Source organism: Eptesicus fuscus, chromosome 15 (assembly GCF_027574615.1).
Source record: "Eptesicus fuscus isolate TK198812 chromosome 15, DD_ASM_mEF_20220401, whole genome shotgun sequence".
Lineage (NCBI taxonomy): Eukaryota > Metazoa > Chordata > Mammalia > Chiroptera > Vespertilionidae > Eptesicus > Eptesicus fuscus.
In genome coordinates, this window is record NC_072487.1 from 4,366,479 (window position 1) to 4,384,778 (window position 18,300).

At 46.2% G+C, this 18,300-nt stretch overlaps 1 protein-coding gene across 1 annotated transcript in view; it reads left to right on the forward strand.

Moving 5' to 3' along the window:
- Window positions 1–754: 754 nt before the first annotated feature.
- The window catches only part of LOC103304266 (F-box/WD repeat-containing protein 12-like), a 46,180-nt gene continuing 28,634 nt past the window's right edge, over window positions 755–18,300 (forward strand). Inside the window, exons 1-2 of the mRNA XM_008161198.3 lie at window positions 755–871; window positions 4,246–4,283. Of these exons, the coding sequence (XP_008159420.3) occupies window positions 782–871; window positions 4,246–4,283 (128 nt within the window). The 5' untranslated portion in view covers window positions 755–781. The remainder of the gene's footprint in view (window positions 872–4,245; window positions 4,284–18,300) is intronic.

Genomic DNA, 18,300 nt, shown 5'->3' on the forward strand with positions numbered 1-18,300 from the left:
CAATATGTATATAATAATTTATAACTTTAAATTATTTTTTTTAGATTTTTAACATAATGAGTAAGAAAAGAGGATGCAAATTCAACGATGATCTAAGAAGTGAATTTCCTTCTATTAAAAAAACCAAAAGCGATTACAATATAGACCAAATTTTTAATCAAGAACCTCCCTCCCCACCCCCGGGCCGTAACCAGTTTGGCTCAGTGGATAGAGCGTCGGCCTGCGGACTCAGGGGTCCCAGGTTCGATTCAGGTCAAGGGCATGTACCTTGGTTGCGGGCACATCCCCAGTAGGGGGTGTGCAGGAGGCAGCTGATCGATGTTTCTCTCTCATCGATGTTTCTAGCTCTCTATCCCTCTCCCTTCCTCTCTGTAAAAAATCAATAAAATATACCCACCCCCCCTCACCTTATGGTAAGGGGTAAGACCAGGGCGCAGGGCCAGCAGCACAGCGAGGGGTCCAGAGGTGCGGGTTCAGGGCCACGGTAAGGTCCAGGGAAGGTCAGGACGAGGGTGGATGTCACTAGAAGGGCACGGGCGAGATCCAAGGGTGAAGTCAGAGGCAGATCCCAGGCCCGGGAGAGGCGGCGTTAGTGCGGCCACAGCACAGCGGGAGGAGCGGCCGGGAGCGGCGGACGGGTCCGGGATTGGCTTAATGAGGCGCATGCGCGGTTAACAGGGCGGGTTCTGCCCGGGCAGGAACGCAGAGGCGGGCCGGGCGGGGATTGGCCCGCGGGGCGGAAGCGCGGAGGAAGCGGGGCGGGCCTGGGACCGCGGAAGCGATGGGGCCGCAGCTGGGCATACACGAGCTGCTGCACGTCTTCTCCTTCCTGGAGGCCCGAGACCTGCTCCGTGCCGCCCAGGTGGACAAGGTAGCGCACCCGGGCTGGGGACATGGCCGCCGAGTGCCCAAGGCGGTCCTTCTCGGTCCCGTTCCCCGTCCGGGTTGGGGCTTTCGGTGGCTTGAATCTGTGACCGGCAGAGGGCGCCCTCGGCCCGTAAGGTGGCTGCTGCCGCGGCCGCTGGAAAGGTCGCTCGGAAAGGCCCCCTCCCTGCCTGCCGACCACCAGCGCGCTTCCGTCTGGATTTACTCCAGAGATTAGGGAGCCGTTTTCTTTCTGGATTATTCTGGAATTTTCCTCACTGGCTCTGCCTGAAAAGCCACGCCCCTAGCCCCTCCGCTAGGGGGCGACCTCGTCCTGTTTCTTCGCAGCCCTGGAGCCCGCACACTGCTTGGCTGTGCTCAATTCCCGTTGAGTGCCTTAGTCTCGCCTGGGCTTCATCCCTGGTGACTCCTGCACGCAACCCTTCCTTCCTGGGACTCGGCACAACTAGAAGCGCTTGTTTGTAGGGTGCATTTGATAACTGCTTCCCCCTTTACTCATTCCTAAGAACAGGGATTTTGTCTTTTACATCACAGGCTCTTGGTGGTGGTGGTGAAACTGGACCTGGATTTGGCAACCTCGGTGCTTGAGTTCTGGCTAGGAAAGAATTCACAGCCAAGTCTCAAACTATACGAGAAGGTTTATTTAGAAAATCACAGAGATAGAGTAAGTAATTAGTAGGTAGAGGCAAAGGAAGGGCCCTTGAAGCTTTGAAGCGAGGAAGGTAAAGGTGACACCTGGGGGGCCGGGGAAAGGGAAAGAACGGCTCAGATGTGCTCCCGGGGGGACCGTGCACTGGTCCTCCTTAAGGTTTTAAGCGTGGAGGGGTTAGGGGAGGTTCCAGGGGAATAACTCAGTGAACAGTCAGCAGCTTTTCATGTGTGTCCTTTCAGGGTCAGGGTCTCCACTGATGGATTGGTTGGCACCAGGGCGGGTGATCATTATGCAGTGCAGCTGGTCCTGAGGCCAGCCCTGGTGTTGCTTACCTGGTTTTGCTGCTTTTCTGGGCCTGGAGCTGAACTGAGGCCTAGATGTTGTCTCTAGGGAGGAAAAGTTAGGGGCAGGGATCTAAACCAAGTGCCCAGAGATATGAAAGATCAGGGGGTCCAAACCACATGACCAGTGAAATGCGAGGGGAGGAAAAGTCTCTCTGGGGATGAGGGCCCACCCTACAAATGTCAGTTGCTACGACCTTCTGTACCTGGTCCTTAGTCCTTGCTCTGCTCATGTCTGTCTAACTGCCTATCACACTCTCAGTAAGTATTCGTTGAGTAAGTTTTAAAATAATTTATTATTTTTACAAAAAGATTAATAAATAGATCATTACCTGAGTCCTGTAATTATAATTTTTAATGTGTCAAGTAAAATAGTGGGTTTTCATCACCATGTTTACCACTAAGGTGAGTATCTCAGTGACTGCGTTGTTCCAGGATATCCAAGTGGTCCCACACAGGGATGGAACTGGATCCCTGGCTGCTTCCACAGCAGCAGGCTAGGGAAGGCAAAGAGGCAGAGTTTGAAAGGGATATGCCTTAGACCTTTTTATAGCACGAACGTTCTAAGTTATAGATTCCCTGTTAGGTAAAGTGAGGTCAGTAATCCCTGCCTCAGGGTGTACAGTTAAGGCCAGGGTCAGAGGGATCCTTAAAGGTGGATAGGAGAAATAAGATCTCAGTAGTGTTTTGAACTGGGAACTATAGAAAAGGGAAATGGATAAATTTTCTTGGCTGGTTTGATTGTGTAAAATACAAACGTTACATTCCTACCTGCCAGAAAGACTACTTTAATCCTCACCCGAGGATATGTTTTTATTGATTTTAGCGAGAGAGGAGGGGGAAGAGAGAGAAAAACATCAATGTAAGAGAAACATTGGTTATCTCCCATATGTGTCCCGATCTGGAATTGAACCTGCAACTGGATAGGGCCCAAAAGACTTCTAAAGGGCTGAGAAACTTTGATTTAGGTGAGCGAGGGCTGTAGAAATGGGAGCCTGGGCTCAGATAGGATGGCCATCGTGTCTTCCAGGGCCTGGAAAGCTACGTTTCTGGGATAGGACCCTCAGGGGGACTGGGCCACAGAAATCTCCACAGCAGTTCCCAGTGAAGCTGTGTAGGCGCCAGAATCCAGGGTGGCAGAGGCCAGGGAGTTCCAGAATGCAGGTGTGGGCCTTCCACATGCCACCTGAGCCTCTTCCAGATGCTTCTGCTGAGGGCAGTTTGTAGACCAGGGCCCATATAGAGGCCTCCCCTTGGCAGCTGTTCCATTCCACCATCTTGGCATCTTGGACATCCCTGGGGCCAGTGCCTTAATTTACTCCATCGCAGCAACCTTCTTACAACCTGTGTTTTCGTTTCCAGTCCTTCCTTCTCACAGCAGCCAGAGTGATTTCCCTAAAACACAGTTTGACGCACCACTCCTCCATTCACAATTCTCAAGTAGCTTCACACTGTTTTTGCCATTATGACTTCCAGGAATTGGTGTAAACCAGCCTCCAGCTCCTTTCCCCAGAACTTTATGTTCTAATTAAGGCAAATTACTCACTGTCTCTCACTGATCTGAATCTTTGCACAGGTGGTTCTGTCTCTCCCTGTAATGCTTCAGCCATTCTCTTAAAGTGCAATGACCCATCCTTTGGGACTTCATCAGTAATCATTTCTGAACCCCCTGGCTGCATTGAGTTGGTCATTCTCTCCTTTCTCACTTATTTGGTGGTTTCTATTTCAATACTAGAGACCCAGTGCATGAAATTCATGCACGGGGCGGGGGCGGGGTTGTCCCTCAGCCCAGCCTGCATCCTCTCCAATCTGGGACCCCTTGGGGGATGTTCACCTGGTTTAGGCCAGATCCCTCTCACAATCTGGGACTGCTGTTTTCTAACTACTCACCTGCCTGCCTGATTGCCCCTAACTGCTTCTGCCTGCCAGTCTGATCGCCCCTAACCGCTCCCCTGCTGGCCTGGTCCCCCCCAACTGCCCTCCCCTGCAGGCCTGGTCGCCCCCAACTGCCCTCCCCCACAGCTGCTCTTCCCTGCAGGCCTGGTTGCCCCCAACTGCCCTCCTCTGCTGGCCTGTTTGCCCCCAACTGCCCTCCTCCACAGCTGCCCTCCCCTGCAGGCTTGGTCGCCCCCAACTGCCCTCCCCTGCTGGCCATCTTGTGACAACGTAGGGGCGGCCATGTTGTGATGACGTGAGGGCATCGTGGGAGGGTGCGAGGACCACCTAGGCTTTATTAGTATAGATGTCCCAGGAGGAGTTATCATGAGTGCAGGCACTGGGTCTGATTTAGCTCTCCCCTCCATAGGGCCTGGCAGGCTAAGTGCTAACTGCATGGTGATTGACAGCGTATTTTCTCTCTTGTTATAGGTCTGGAATGAGGTTTCAGGGACCAAGGAATTGTGGAGGTGAGTGAATGAAAGAAGAGCCAGATGTGTTTGGGACAGTGTCTGAAAAGGGGAGATCGGTATATAATGTTCACCTGGTAAAATGGGTAAGAACCCAACCCTAGTCTTTGTTCTCATCTCTGCAGATAAGCTGGGGCAGGTATTTCCATTTGAGTGACATAACTAAGTATATTTCAGTCAGCAACTCAAAAAAAACAACTTACACTGGTTAAGTTTTTTGAGTACTCACTATGTTTCTGGCTCTATTGAGTATACAAGAAGTGATAGCCCCTACCAGCATGAAATTGCTCTCTGATTGGGGCAGAAGACTCTTTTCTTTATAATGTTCTGAAATATAAGAGATTTTATTAATTGAGTTGGAGGTTGATAGAAGGCAGGGATACCAAACTCAGGGGAAGAAATACACAGCAAATGAACACAACTGGTTGATGGTATACAAATCAACAGACAAACCACTTTTATTTTCATTTATCTCTGATATAACAACATAGCTATATAGGCATGTGTGATATTAGAACTTAAGTAAAATGCAAGAAATTAAAGTTGAAAATAAATATTTTAACATTAAATTATTAAATTTTTCTTCCCTATTCATTTCTCCTTTAGAACCTGACATCTTTTCTTTTGTCCCAAGATATAAGTGTCAGATCTTCTACCTCTTGCTGAATGTAGGACAGACTATATCCTTGCCTGTCAACTAGGAGTTGTGGTTACTTTTAATGACTCATGATGGATAATAGCTGTTCACACATGAAGGCGATTCCAAACATGGAGGGAATCTTTGCTTGATTGTTTTTATTTTTAGGATAACTTTTCATTGAGGTATTTTATAATTCTGCAATGCCAGTCTTACTGTATTTAGTTTTCAATATCATATAGCATTGTTATTTTTGTTGCTTTTCATTTACTTTTTATTCCTGATATTAGAAAAATGATGTCAATCTCTTTAGTCACTTTTTTTTTAACTGGGAATGTATCATTTTATTTATTATTTTTTAAATTTAATAAATATTTATTGTTCAGATTATTACAATTGTTCCTCTTTTCTCCCCCCATAGCTCCCCTCCATCAGGTTCCTACCCCACCCTCTGCCCTTACCCTGCCCACTGTCCTCATCCATAGGTGTACGCTTTTTGTTCAGTCTCTTCCCACACGCCCCACTCCCCTTTCCCCCCCGAGAATTGTCAGTCCACTCTCTTTCTATGCCCCTGATTCTATTATATTCACCAGTTAATACTGTTCATCAGATTTTTTATTCCCTTGGTTTTTAGATTCACTTGTTGATAGATCCGTATTTGTTGTTCATAATTTTTATCTTTACCTTTTTCTTCTTCCTCCTCTTCTTAAAGAATACCTTTCAGCATTTCATATAATACTGGTTTGGTGGTGATGAACTCCTTTAGCTTTTTCTTATCTGTGAAGCTCTTTATCCGACCTTCAATTCTGAATGATAGCTTTGCTGGGTAGAATAATCTTGGTTGTAGTTTCTTGCTGTTCATCACTTTGAATATTTCTTGCCATTCCCGTCTGGCCTGCATAGTTTCTGTTGAGAAATCAGCTGACAATCGTATGGATGCTCCCTTGTAGGTAACTAACTGTTTTTCTCTTGCTGCTTTTAAGATTCTCTCTTTGTCTTTTGCTCTTGGATTTTAATTATGATGTGTCTTGGTGTGGTCCTCTTTGGATTCCTTTTGTTTGGGGTTCTGTGTGCTTCCTGGACTTATAAGTCTATTTCTTTCATGAGGTGGGGGAAGTTTTCTGTCACTGTTTCTTCAAATAGGTTTTCAGTATCTTGCTCTCTCTCTTCTTCTGGGACCCCCATAATTCTGATGTTGGTACACTTGAAGTTATCCCAGAGGCTTCTTACACTATCTTCAACTTTTTGGATTCTTTTTTCTTTTTAGTGTTCCGGAGGAGTGTTTTTTGCTTCTTGGTATTCCAAATCTTTGACTTGATTCTTGCAATCCTCTAGTCTGCTTTTAGGTCTCTGTATAATATTTTTTATTTCAGAGTATGCTTAATTTCTAGTTGATCCTTTTTCATATCCTCGAGGGTCTCGTTAAACTTATCGGCCTTTTCTAGGAAATTCTTGAAAAGCCTTATAACTGTGGTTTTGAACTCTATATCCAGTCTTTTGCTTTCCTCCATTTCTTTCATTTGTGGCCTGCCTCTTTGTCTCCACATTTTAGCTGCTTCCCTGAGTTGATGGAGTTGCTTTGTGTGCTAGGTGTCCTAGCAGGGCCCAGTAGCTCAGCCTCCCCAGTTACCTGAGGTGGACACACTTGGTGCAGCCCTTTGTGGGCTGTGTGTGCAGTCTTGTAGTTAAGCCTTGATTGTTTTCGGTATCACTGGGGGGAGTTGACCTCCAGGCCAATTGGCTGTGAGGATCAGCAGTGTCTCCGCTGGGAGGGCTTCTGTGCTCAGCTTGGATGGGGCGGAGTCTCAGGGTGGAGCAGACAGCCTTGGTTTCCCGTCAGCCCCGCCCTACGAGGGCCCTGTGTCTCCATGTCCCGCAGCAATGGCTGCGTGCACCTCTGAGAGAAGGCTGCTCTCGAATTTCGCCCACTGCCAGACAGTCCAGTTTCTCCCCGAATGAGTCTGGTACCCAAAGTCTCACCCGGAGCTGGATTTCAGTGCAGTCGGGAGGTTTTGTTTTCCTCCCGAACAAGAAAGCTAGCCGCGCGTTTGCTGCCTGCCCTCTCCGTGCATTGCGAGTAAGCCAGACGCATATTCAGCCCCCCCCCCATTTCCGTGCACACGGGTCTCCGCACCTCCACAGCTCCTCTGAGTCTGTGTCCTTTTCTCTTTCCTTCTAGATGTAGAATTTCCACTCAGCCAGCTTTCCGGTGGTTCTGGACGAAGTCCGCTCTGTCTTCCAGTTGCAGTTTTAAAATTGTTGTGCGAGGCAGCAGTATAGGTGTTTACCTTATGCCGCCATCTTGGTTTTTCTTCTTTAGTCACTTTTGAAGTAAGAGAACTTTTAGTGGATTCCAGTCTTTATCTCAACAATTGTAGATATAACATTTAGTTCTGGAAATTGATTGATCTGTAGGAAATTGATTATGTCTTAGATGTGATTCTCAAAGACATTGTGTCACTAGGAATAAGAGAATTGACTTGTGGATTAGTGCAACTATTTGTAGAAGCCCTTGCAGAACAATGTTCACCTGTTAAAATGGGTAGAATCCCAACCCTAAACCCTAGTCTTTTTTTCCATCTTTGCTGATAAGCTGGAGTAGGAATTTCCATTTGAGTGAAATAACTAAATATATTTCGGTCAGCAGTTCAAGAAAGCCTAAAAAACCTCATCAGCAGCTCATCCCCTGACCTCCACATATATGTCACATGCTACCATGTCGTGCTTTCAGGTTCCTCACGTAGGTTGTCAGCTGTCTGCTAGCCAAGTCACAGGCGGGATTTTGGTTCATTACTATCTCATAGTGTTTGGTGCTAACCTTTTTTTTTTTTTTAAGCATAAAGTTATTTCTTGGGATGTTATTGTTTTATGTGCTTTAAAAAAGCACTGGGTTTATGTTTCTGGGGCTGGGACAGTAGCATTGCAGGAGCGTCATCATGTGCATGTGTGATTTCTGGTGATGTGCCTCTGAAATTCCTTATGGACACAGTGAATAAATGTGGTTAACTGGTCATATGTTTTGAATCTGTACTTTATAATTCATATTGAAAGTGCTTCAAATGACTTAAATACTTCAGGACCTTTAAAATTCTGCCATTTCTTCAACACACTAAGTGTTAGCTTTTTGGTTATAAGTAAAATTGCAAATATTTGATTTTGTTTAAGGTACATAATTTCTCGTGTGTACAGTAGTAGGTTGTTTTGTTATTAATTGCCATCTGTGAAAGGTTTAGGAGCCATGGTATTTTTTTTTTCCACTTGCTACATCATTTTATTTCATAGGCATATCACATACTTTACTTAAATTCACACTTTAACCTTGTTTACAGCCTTTTTTATTGTCAAATCATTTTATTTTCTCATTGCTCCTGAATACTGGCCATGGGTCCTTCTTATGGTTTGATGTATAATGGCCTTAACTATGTAGAAATAGACTTTACTTCCACAAAGAAATGTGTCATCTTTCCTTTTTCTTAAACACATTATCTTCTTGGTCTAGCTTTTCTTTTCACATCGTTTAGATTGAGATATGGATACAGAAAATTTTTCTTAGCTCTTATATCAATTAAAAGAAAATCAACAACATTTAAGAATGGTGATATGAGGCAGCTGACACTGGGCCTCAGAGTCCAGGAGATAAAACAGATGTTGAAGACTATGGTGGAGCTGAGAGCTCATTCTTGTCCAAAGGTTACAGCTCGGTGTGGCTCCAGATAAATTTTGCCAGGTGGGAATTTGAGTTCAGTATCGCTAGAGCTGCTTTTACCTGATTTTTATGTGAAATCTCCAGATTTTTAAGTGTCAGAAGCTGGTTTATATAGGCCATTTCAATGCAGGGAAAACAGTATTAATCTGGGGTCCAATTTTGCCCACAATCTGCCAGTATGCTACTTCTGAGTTTCAGTAAGCACAAGAAAACCTTCATCTAACACAGACCTTCTAACACACTAGTGCTAATACAGAGCCTGGCGTGTACTCTGTGGTCATGACTATACAGGCCGTGATGGATAGGAATTTTCTCTGCTAGCCCAGCTAGTGTGGCTCAGTAGTTGAGCATCGAACCGTGAACCAAGAGATCACTGGTTTGATTCCCAGTCAGGGCATATGCCCTGATTGCAGGCTTGATCCCCAGTAGGGGGCATGCAGGAAGTAGCTCATCGATGTTTCTATATCTCTCACCCTCTCTCTCTAAAATCAATTAAAAAAAATTATTTCTGCTGTATTTGCTTAGGCCATGGGCTATGAGCTAGCTATTTCCTACCTGACCATGTTCTTCTCTTCTGTGCGATGGGAGCCCTGCACTGCCACATTAGCTCTGGTGACTGTAAATGCTGAAAGCCTTTGTCCCACAAGCCTCCCTAACCTTCTTCCAGCCACATGTCCATTTCCCTTGTGCTCAGCTCCCATGGCACCATAAGCTACCCCTTCTGAAACTTAGCGTTTCTCCTCTCAATTTTAGTTTTGCTTATCCTCCTCCTAACCACCAGCTCAGAGTGCCCCTAGGGCAAGAGCTATGTCTCACAGACTAGATGCCCACAGACTGCATGGGGATTCAGTATTCTCTGCAGTGTGGATGAGCTAATATTTCATTGTCAACAATCTTAGGACAGTGGTCACGTATAAGTTAAGAATGCAGACTCTTGGAAAATGGTGGATTAATGACCTCTGAAATGTTCTCCATAAAACCAATGAGAAAACTGACCCAAATTGTCAAAATCAACTTTTACGTAACTCTGGAAATTAACCAGAGACTTACAATAGTCTGGGAAGTGTTTATTCAAGAAAAAAATGGCTCAATATCAGTAAGAACAGCAAGCTTTCACTTACCCTTTCACTTACCCCCTCCAACTCTGTGTTAATCTTGAATACCAATAGCTCCCAGTCACAGAGAAACCAGGTGCCTGGAACTCATTGAGGGAAAGAATGGATTAGAGCCTCATTATTTGACCTATGTGGTGTTTCTTGGAAGACCTTGTCGGCTCTCTGTTTTGCCTGACTTGATGTTCACCCAGTTGAAAAGGCTTTACCTTGGTGTGTTTGTCAAAAACACTTATAGACAGTTGGTTAACTTTGTGGCTGTCAGAGCTGATGTATGACAGTTAGAAGTCATAGGCTAACCAAAAAACTTAAAACGAAAAGCTGGGAATGTGTTGTCCTTAGGGGTTTTGGAAAGCTCAGACATATTCCAAAAATCTAGGTCTTGTGCACAAGCAGGGCTTTGCGCTAACTCAGGAAAGACCTAACTAAGGCTCTAAATTCGCACCTGTGGCTGACCTTGAGATTCTCTGAAGGAAGTGAAGGACAAGGCAGAGCAGTCAATTGCCCAGCTGTGTGTTGAATGTATGTCCCGACATACACACAGAGCCTTTGGCAATGACTGGGAGACTTAGTGGTTCTAGACCAGGGGTGGGGAACCTTTTTTTCTGCTAAGGGCCATTTGGATATTTATAACATCATCCTTGGGCCATACAAAATGATCAACTTAAAAATTAGCATGCTATATTTAGTCAAACATTTAATTAGCTCACCCCGAATGCCTGGGCAGGGCTATGCCAAATGACTTCATAGGCCTTATACAACCCTCGGGCCAGACATTCCCCACCCCTGTTCTAGACGCTTAGAAAATCTCTGTCCAATCATTAGTGAGCAGTCATTTAACTGAGCAGAGACTTAAGTGACCAGATGTAACAAAGAATATAGACTTTGCAGAATTAGTTAAGAAACATCACTAAACAAACAATAATAACAAACAGCATAAACAACACACCTGGAGGAAGGAGAATCGGATTTATAGAGTTCCACAATACGTATGTCATTTAAAATCTTCAGTTTTCAACAAAAGTTAGAAGTCATGCAAAGAAATAAAGTATGGCTAACATGCAGGAAACAAAGCACACAACAGAAACTGTCCCCAAGGAAGCCTAGACATTGGACCTAGTAGACAAAGACTTTATAAATCAGCTAACTTAAGTCCAGTTGACTCGGCTTTTTTTGTTTTTCCATATTCAATCCTTATTGTTGAAAGTATTACATATGACCCTTCCCCCCCACCCCGCATTGATCCCTCTAGCCTGACCCTGCCCCCGCCCCAGGCATTCACCACCCTATTGTCTGTGTCCATGGGTTATGTATATATGCATGCAAATTCTTTGGTGGTTCTCTGCCCACCCACCTTCCCCCACCTTCCCTCTGGGATTCCACAGTCTGTTCTATGCTTCTATGTCTCTGGATCTATTTTTTCATCAGTTTATTTTGTTCATTAGATTCCATGTATGAGTGAGATCATGTGGTACTTGTCTTTCTCTGACTGGCTTATTTTGCTTAGCATAATACTCTCCAGGTCCCTCCAAGGTGTCTCGAGGGGTAAGAGATCCTTCTTTTTTACTGCTGCATAGTATTCCGTGGTATTAATGTACTACAGCTTTTTTACCCACTCATCTACTGATGGGCACTTGGGCTGCTCCCAGATTTTAGCTATTGTAAATTGCCCTGCTATGAACATAGGGGTGCATATATTCTTTCTGATTGGTATTTCAGGTTTCTTAGGATATAGTCCTAGAAGTGGGATCACTGGGTCAAATGGCAGTTCCATTTTTAACCTTTTGCACTCAGATGTCGAGTGTGACTCGACACAGTTAGCATTAGAATAAAGGAATTGAGAAAAAAGTAAGCGAGTGCAAAGGGTTAATTTTTTGAGGAAACTCCATATTGTTTTCCATAATGGATGCACCAGTCTGCATTCCCACCAGCAGTGTACTAGGGTTCCCTTTTCTCCACATCCTTGCCAGCCAGCACTTGTCACTTGTTTTGTTGATGGAAGCCATTCTGACAGGTGTTAGGTGCTACCTCATTGCCGTTTTAATTTGCATCTCTCTGATGATCAGTGACTTCGAGGATTTTTTCATTTGCCTCTTGGCAATCTGTATGTCCACTTTGGAGAAGTGTCTGTTTAGGTTCTTTGCCCATTTTAAAATTGGATTGTTTGTCTTCCTTTTGTTGAATTGTATGAGTTCCTTATATATTTTGGATATTAACCCCTTATCAGATATATCATTGCCAAATATGTTTTCCTATGCAGAGGGCTCCCTTTTTATATTGTTGATGGTTTCTTTTGCTGTGCAGAAGCTTTTTATGTTGATGTAGTCCCATTTGTTTATTTTCCCCTTAGTTTCCTTTGCCTTAGGAGATGTATCAGTAAACATATTGCTACGAGAGATGTCTGAGATTTTTTTAAATTTTATTTTTAATTTTTGTCTTTATTGATTAAGGTATTACATATGTGTCCTTATTCCCCCATTGCCTCCCTCCCCCCCCGCCCCGCTCATACCCTCACCCCCCTAGTGTCTGTGTCCATTGGTTATGCTTATATGCATTCATACAAGTCCTTTGGTTGGTCTCTCCCCCTTTCCCCCCCCCCCTCCTGCCTTTCCTCTGAGGTTGGGTGGTCTGATCGATGCTTCTCTGTCTCTGGATCTGTTTTTTTTTTTTTTTAATCAGTTTATGTTGTTCATTATATTCCACAAATGAGTGAGATCATGTGATATTTATCTTTCTCTGACTTACTTATTTTGCTTAGCATAATGCTCTCCAGGTCCATCCATGCTGTTTCAAATGGTAGGAGTTCCTTCCTTTTTATAGCAGCATAGTATTCCATTGTGTAGATGAACCATGGTTTTCTAATCCACTCATCTGCTGATGGCCACTTAGACTGTTTCCAAATTTTAGCTATTGTAAATTGTGCTGCTATGAACATAGGGGTGCATATATCCTTTCTGATTGGTGTTTCTAGTTTCTTGGGATATATTCCTAGAAGTGGGATCACTAGGTCAAATGGGAGTTCCATTTTTAGTTTTTTGAGGAAGAGATGTCTGAGATTTTGCTGCCTATAGTATCTTCTAGTATTTTTTATGGTTTCATGTCTTACATTTAAGTCTTTTATCCATTTTGAGTTTATTCTTGTGTATGGTATAAGTTAGTGAACTAGTTTCATTTTCTTAAATATATCTGTCCAATTTTCCCAGCACCATTTATTGAAGAGACTGTCTTGACTCCATGTTCTCACCTCCTTCGACAAATATTAATTGAGTGAGTGTAATGGCTTGGGTCGATTTCTGGGATCTTTGTTCCATTGATCTATATGCATGTTCTTGTGCCAATACCAGACTGTTTTGATTACAGTGGCTTTGTAGTATAACTTGATGTCTGGTATTTTGATCTGGTATTTTGAAAGAAGAAGAATCTTCTTCTTTCTTAAGATTGCTTTGGGTTTGGGGTCTTTTTTGGTTCCATATAAATTTTTGGAGTGTTTGTTCTTCTAGTATTCCATGGTATAAATGTAACAGATTCCAGGCTCTTGTTGGATCGGTCCCTTTAGTATTATGCAGTGACCTTTGTTGTTTCTTGTGATGGCCTTCATTTTGAAGTCTATTTTGTGAGATATAAGTGTAAGTTAGTGACCTAGTTAGTGACTCTGTGGGATCGGGCCTAAACCGGCAGTCAGACATCTCTCTCACAATCTGGGACCCCTGGCTCCTAACTGCTCACCTGCTTGCCTGCCTGATCACCCCTAACTGCCCCCCTTGATGGCCTGGTCTTCCCCAATTGCTCCCCCCCGCCAGCCTGGTTGCCCCTCACTGCCCCCCTCTGCTGGCCTTGTCGTCCCTCACTGCTCCCCCCTGCCAGCCTGGTCACCCCTAACTGCCCCCCCTTACCAGCCTGGTCGCCCCACGCAGCCTGCTGTTCGGTCATTTGGTTGCCTCCCCTGCCAACCTGGTCGCCCCACCCAGCCTGCTGTTCAGTCGTTTGGTCGTCCCTCACTAATCCCCCTGCTGGCCTGGTTGCCCCATGCAGCCTGTTCGGTCGTCTGTTCGGTTGTTTCGGTTGCGATGGTTGCTTAGGCCAGTGGTCAGCAAACTCATTACTCAACAGAGCCAAATATCAACAGTACAACGATTGAAATTTCTTTTGAGAGCCAAATTTTTTAAACTTAAACTTCTAATACCACTTCTTCAAAATAGACTCGCCCAGGCCATGGTATTTTGTGGAAGAGCCACACTCAAGGGGCCAAAGAGCCTCATGTGGCTTGTGAGTCATGGTTTGCCGACCACTGGCTTAGGCTTTTATATACATAGATTATTATGTTTTATGTTGTCCCACAGCCCCCTTAAACTGTCCTTTTTTTATTGTTTTTTCTCTTTGGTTCTCTGATTGAGTGATTTTTTTCTATCCTGTCTTCTAATTCTCTGATCCCATCCTTAGATTCCTCTAACCTGCTGTGTATTCCTTCCACTGTGTTCTTTTTAGTGCTATGTCATTCTTCATAGTTACCATATCTTTTCTCATTCTGTTGAGCATCTTTGCCATCATTATTCTGAACTCTATGTCTGATAAATTTCTTATCTCCATTTCATTTATCTCTTCTTCTGGAGAATTCTTTTGTTCTTTCATTTGGGGGTTGTTTATTTGTCTTCCCATTTTGGCTGCCTGTTTGAGTTTGTGACTATGTATTAGGTAGATCTGCTACGCCTCCCTGTCTCTAGTCCAGAACAGTTTTAAAAGCTGTTTCTGACTAATTAGATCAGGCAAAGACTCAGAGCCTCCAGAGAACCACCTCTGCCTGAAGACTGATTGTATTTACTCAGGCTATTGCCCACAGGTGGGATGAGAAGTTTTCCAACTGGTTGGGGCAATTGATTCTGCCTGGATGCTAATTGTTATTCTCAGTCTCTTAATGGGCCTCAGAAACTCCACACAGTGGGGCAAAGGGTTTTCAAATAGGGTTGGGCAACTGCCTTCACCCAGGCAAAAATGCCTGGATAGCAAAGGTCTGCCTGAGAAAGATGTTCTCTGCAGCGTGAGGGAGTGACTCAGCACAGGACACCGGCATGTCTGACTTTGAGCTCTAACCCCAGAATCCCCAACCCTGGCTTCTGCTCACACAGCTCCATTCCACTCTTCCCTCCCTCTGTTGGAGCCCAAGGTGAGTGGCTGCATACAGAATTTAGTGCAGTGGCCCTTTAAGAGGATGCCTGCATATTCAGTCATCTCTCCCTGGCATACAGCAACACTGCTGCTTTTCACAGCCAGATGTTATTTGGGCACCTTTCTCAATTCTGGTGCTCTCAGCCAGGGGTCCCAGCTTGGGGTTTTAACCCCCGAAATCTCAGTGGCAACCCTTCACAGCTGAGGTATTTCTCTGGAACTTCAGTTGCTGTCTGTGGGAGCCCAGCCAGCCCTTTTGCACCGCTGCACCACCTACCTCTCTATGTGGTCTCCATTTTACATCCTTGGTTATCAGGGTTCTCTACAGTGAGTCTTCCCTTGATTATTCAGGAAGTTTTTTTGTATTTTAGTTATAATTCCAGTTTGGTCCTAGGAGCATGTCTGTGCAGCATCTACTTTCTTTGCCGCAATTTTTAATCCAACAGTTGACTCTTGAAAAATGTGGGGTTGGGAATACCAAACCCCTACACAGTTGAAAATCCATGTGTAACTCTTGACTTCCTCAAAACTTAACTTCTAATAGCATACTGTTGACCAGAAGCCTTATAAATAACATAAACAGTTGATTAACATATTTTGTACATTATACATACTAAATATTGCTATCCTATATAATACAGAGGTAATATGTAAATTGACTGTCATGCCCTCACAAGATGGCTGCAAACGACCAGGCCGGCAGAGGGGTTAGTGAGGGATGACCAAACGACTGAACAAGCAGACTGCGTGGGGCAACCAGGCTGGCAGGGTGGTTAGTGAGGGACGACCAAACGACTGAACAGCAGGCTGCGTGGGGCAACCAGGCTGGCAGGGTGGTTAGTGAGGGATGACCAAATGACTGAACAGCAGGCTGTGTGGGGCAACCAGGCTGGCGTGGGGGGGGCAGTTGGGGGCAACCAGGCCAGTAGGGGGGACAGTTGGGGGTGACCAGGCCGGCAGAGGGGGGCAGTTAGGGGCAACCAGGTCGGCAGTGGGGGCAGTAAGAGGCGACCAGGCCAGCCGGGGGGGCGGGAAGTTAGGGGCAACCAGGCCGGCTGGGGGTGCAGTTAGGGGCAACAAGGCAGCCAAGGTGGGCGGTTAGGGGCGACCAGGCTGGCAGGAAGGGGGCTGTTGGGGGTGACCTGGCCGGCAGGGGAGGCAGTGAGGGGCGATCAGGCCAGCACAGGGGAGTAGTTAGGGGTGACCAGGCCGGCCGGCAGGTGAGTGATTAGGAGCCAGCGGTCCAGGATTGTGAGAGGGATGTCCGACTGCTGGTGTAGGCCTGATCCCTGGAATCGGGCCTGAACCGGCAATCAGACATCCCCCAAGGGGTCCCGGATTGGAGAGGGTGCAGGCTGGGCTGAGGCGACACCCCCCACCCCAACCCCCATGCACAAATTTTGTGCACTGGGCCTCTAGTCCTATATAATACAAGCCTAATATGCAAATTGACCAAATGGCAGAATGACTGGTTGCTATGATGAGCACTGACCACCAGGGGGCAGACAATCAACCCTGGAGCTGCCCCCAGTCGGCAGGCCCCAGGTCAGCCAAGGTGGGTGCCAGCGGGGGTCCCCCAATCGCCCTGCTGGTCACCCTGCAGAGGGAGGTGACCGGCGGTGGCAGGGCGATCAGGAGGCTGGGCCGGCGAGCTGGGACCAGGCTGGCCAAGGCAGGTGCCACTGGGGGCCCCTCAATTGCCCCACCAGTCACCTCACAGATTGGCCCTGATCGCCAGCCAGGCCTAGGGACCCTACCCATGCACGAATTTTGTGCACCGGGCCTCTAGTCCTATCTAATAATAGACAAATATGCAAATTGACCATACATCCAACACACCCACAAGCCACGTCCACAAGCCACGCCCACCACCCAATCAGAGTGAGTATGCAAATTAACCCAAACCAAGATGGCTACAGCCACAGAGAGCAAGGTTTCCTAGGTAACAGAGGAAGCCAAGCTTTCCGCCTGCCCTTGCCAGGCCTAAGCCTCCACTCAAACTACAAAGTTTCAATTATAGAAGGTAAACAAATTCAAACAAATGGCGGCAGAATGGAGCTTGAGAGAGCAGGCCAGGGTTGCCGCTGGCAACAGGGGAAGCGAAGCTTTCCGCACACCCTGGCCAGGTCCACCCGCTTAAGGCAACAAAGTTTCAATTATAACCCCAACAGAAATGGCTGCCGCCACAGAGGGAGCCCCAGGCTTGGCTCCGCTCCAGGCTACAAAGTTTCAATTGTAGAAGGAAAATAAATTCCAGATACCAGGGCCTCCACTTGGGTTGCCAGGGGGCGTGGCCAGCCTGCAAACCACCACAGGCCCCTTGCTCAGGCAGCCCCACACCCCAAGGGAACCCCCACCTGACCCGGGACGCCCTTCAGGGCAAACCAGCTGGCCCCCACCCCTGTACCAGGCCTTTATCCTATCTAATAAAAGAGTAATTTGCAGATTGATCATCACTGCAACACACAATATAGCTGCCCCCATGTGGTCAAAGATCCTGTCCCCATGTGGACACAAGATGGCCACCACAAGATGGCCAGCAGGAGAGGGCAGTTGGGAGGCACCCGGCCTGCACGGGAGGGCAGTTTAGAGGGACCAAGCCTGCAAGGGTGGGCAGTTGGAGGTGATCAACCCTGCAGGAGAGGGCAGTTAGGGGTGACCAGGCCAGCAGAGGAGGGAAGTTGGGGGCAAACAGGCTGGCAGCAGAGTGGTTAGGGGGTGATCAGGCTGGCAGGCAGAAGCAGTTAGGGGCAATCAGGAAGGCAGGCAGGCAAGCAGTTGGGAGCCAGCAGTCCTGGATTGTGAGAGGGATGTCCTACTGCCCGTTTAGGGATCCGACTGCCCACCGGGATCGGGCCTAAACAGGCAGTAGGACATCCCTCGAGGGGTCCCATATTGGAGAGGGTACAGGCTGGGCTGAGGGACAACCCCCCTCCGTGCACGAATTTCGTGCACCGGGCCTCTAGTATTATTATAATAAAGTAAGCTAGAGAAAAGAAAATAATAAGATATGAGGAATAGAAACTACATTAATAGTACTTTACATGTTTATTGAACAAAAATTTGCTTATAGCCCTGGCCGATATGGCTCAGTTGGTTGAGCATCGTCCTGTGCACCAAAAGGTCACCAGTATTTTTTCCCGGTTGGGGCACATACCTGGTTACGTGTTTGATCCCTGGTCAGGGCTCGAATATCAGTGTTTCTCTATTTTTCTCCCTCTTCCTTTCTTTCTCTCTAAAATCAATAAAAATATATTTAAAAATCTGCTTATCGGTGGATCTGTGCAGTTCAAACCCATGTTGTTCAAGGGTCAATGGTATGTCCAAAGAACTGCAGGAAAGTAGCAGGACAATATCTTATTCAATAGAGAATATCAATAAAGAGAAATTACAAAAAAT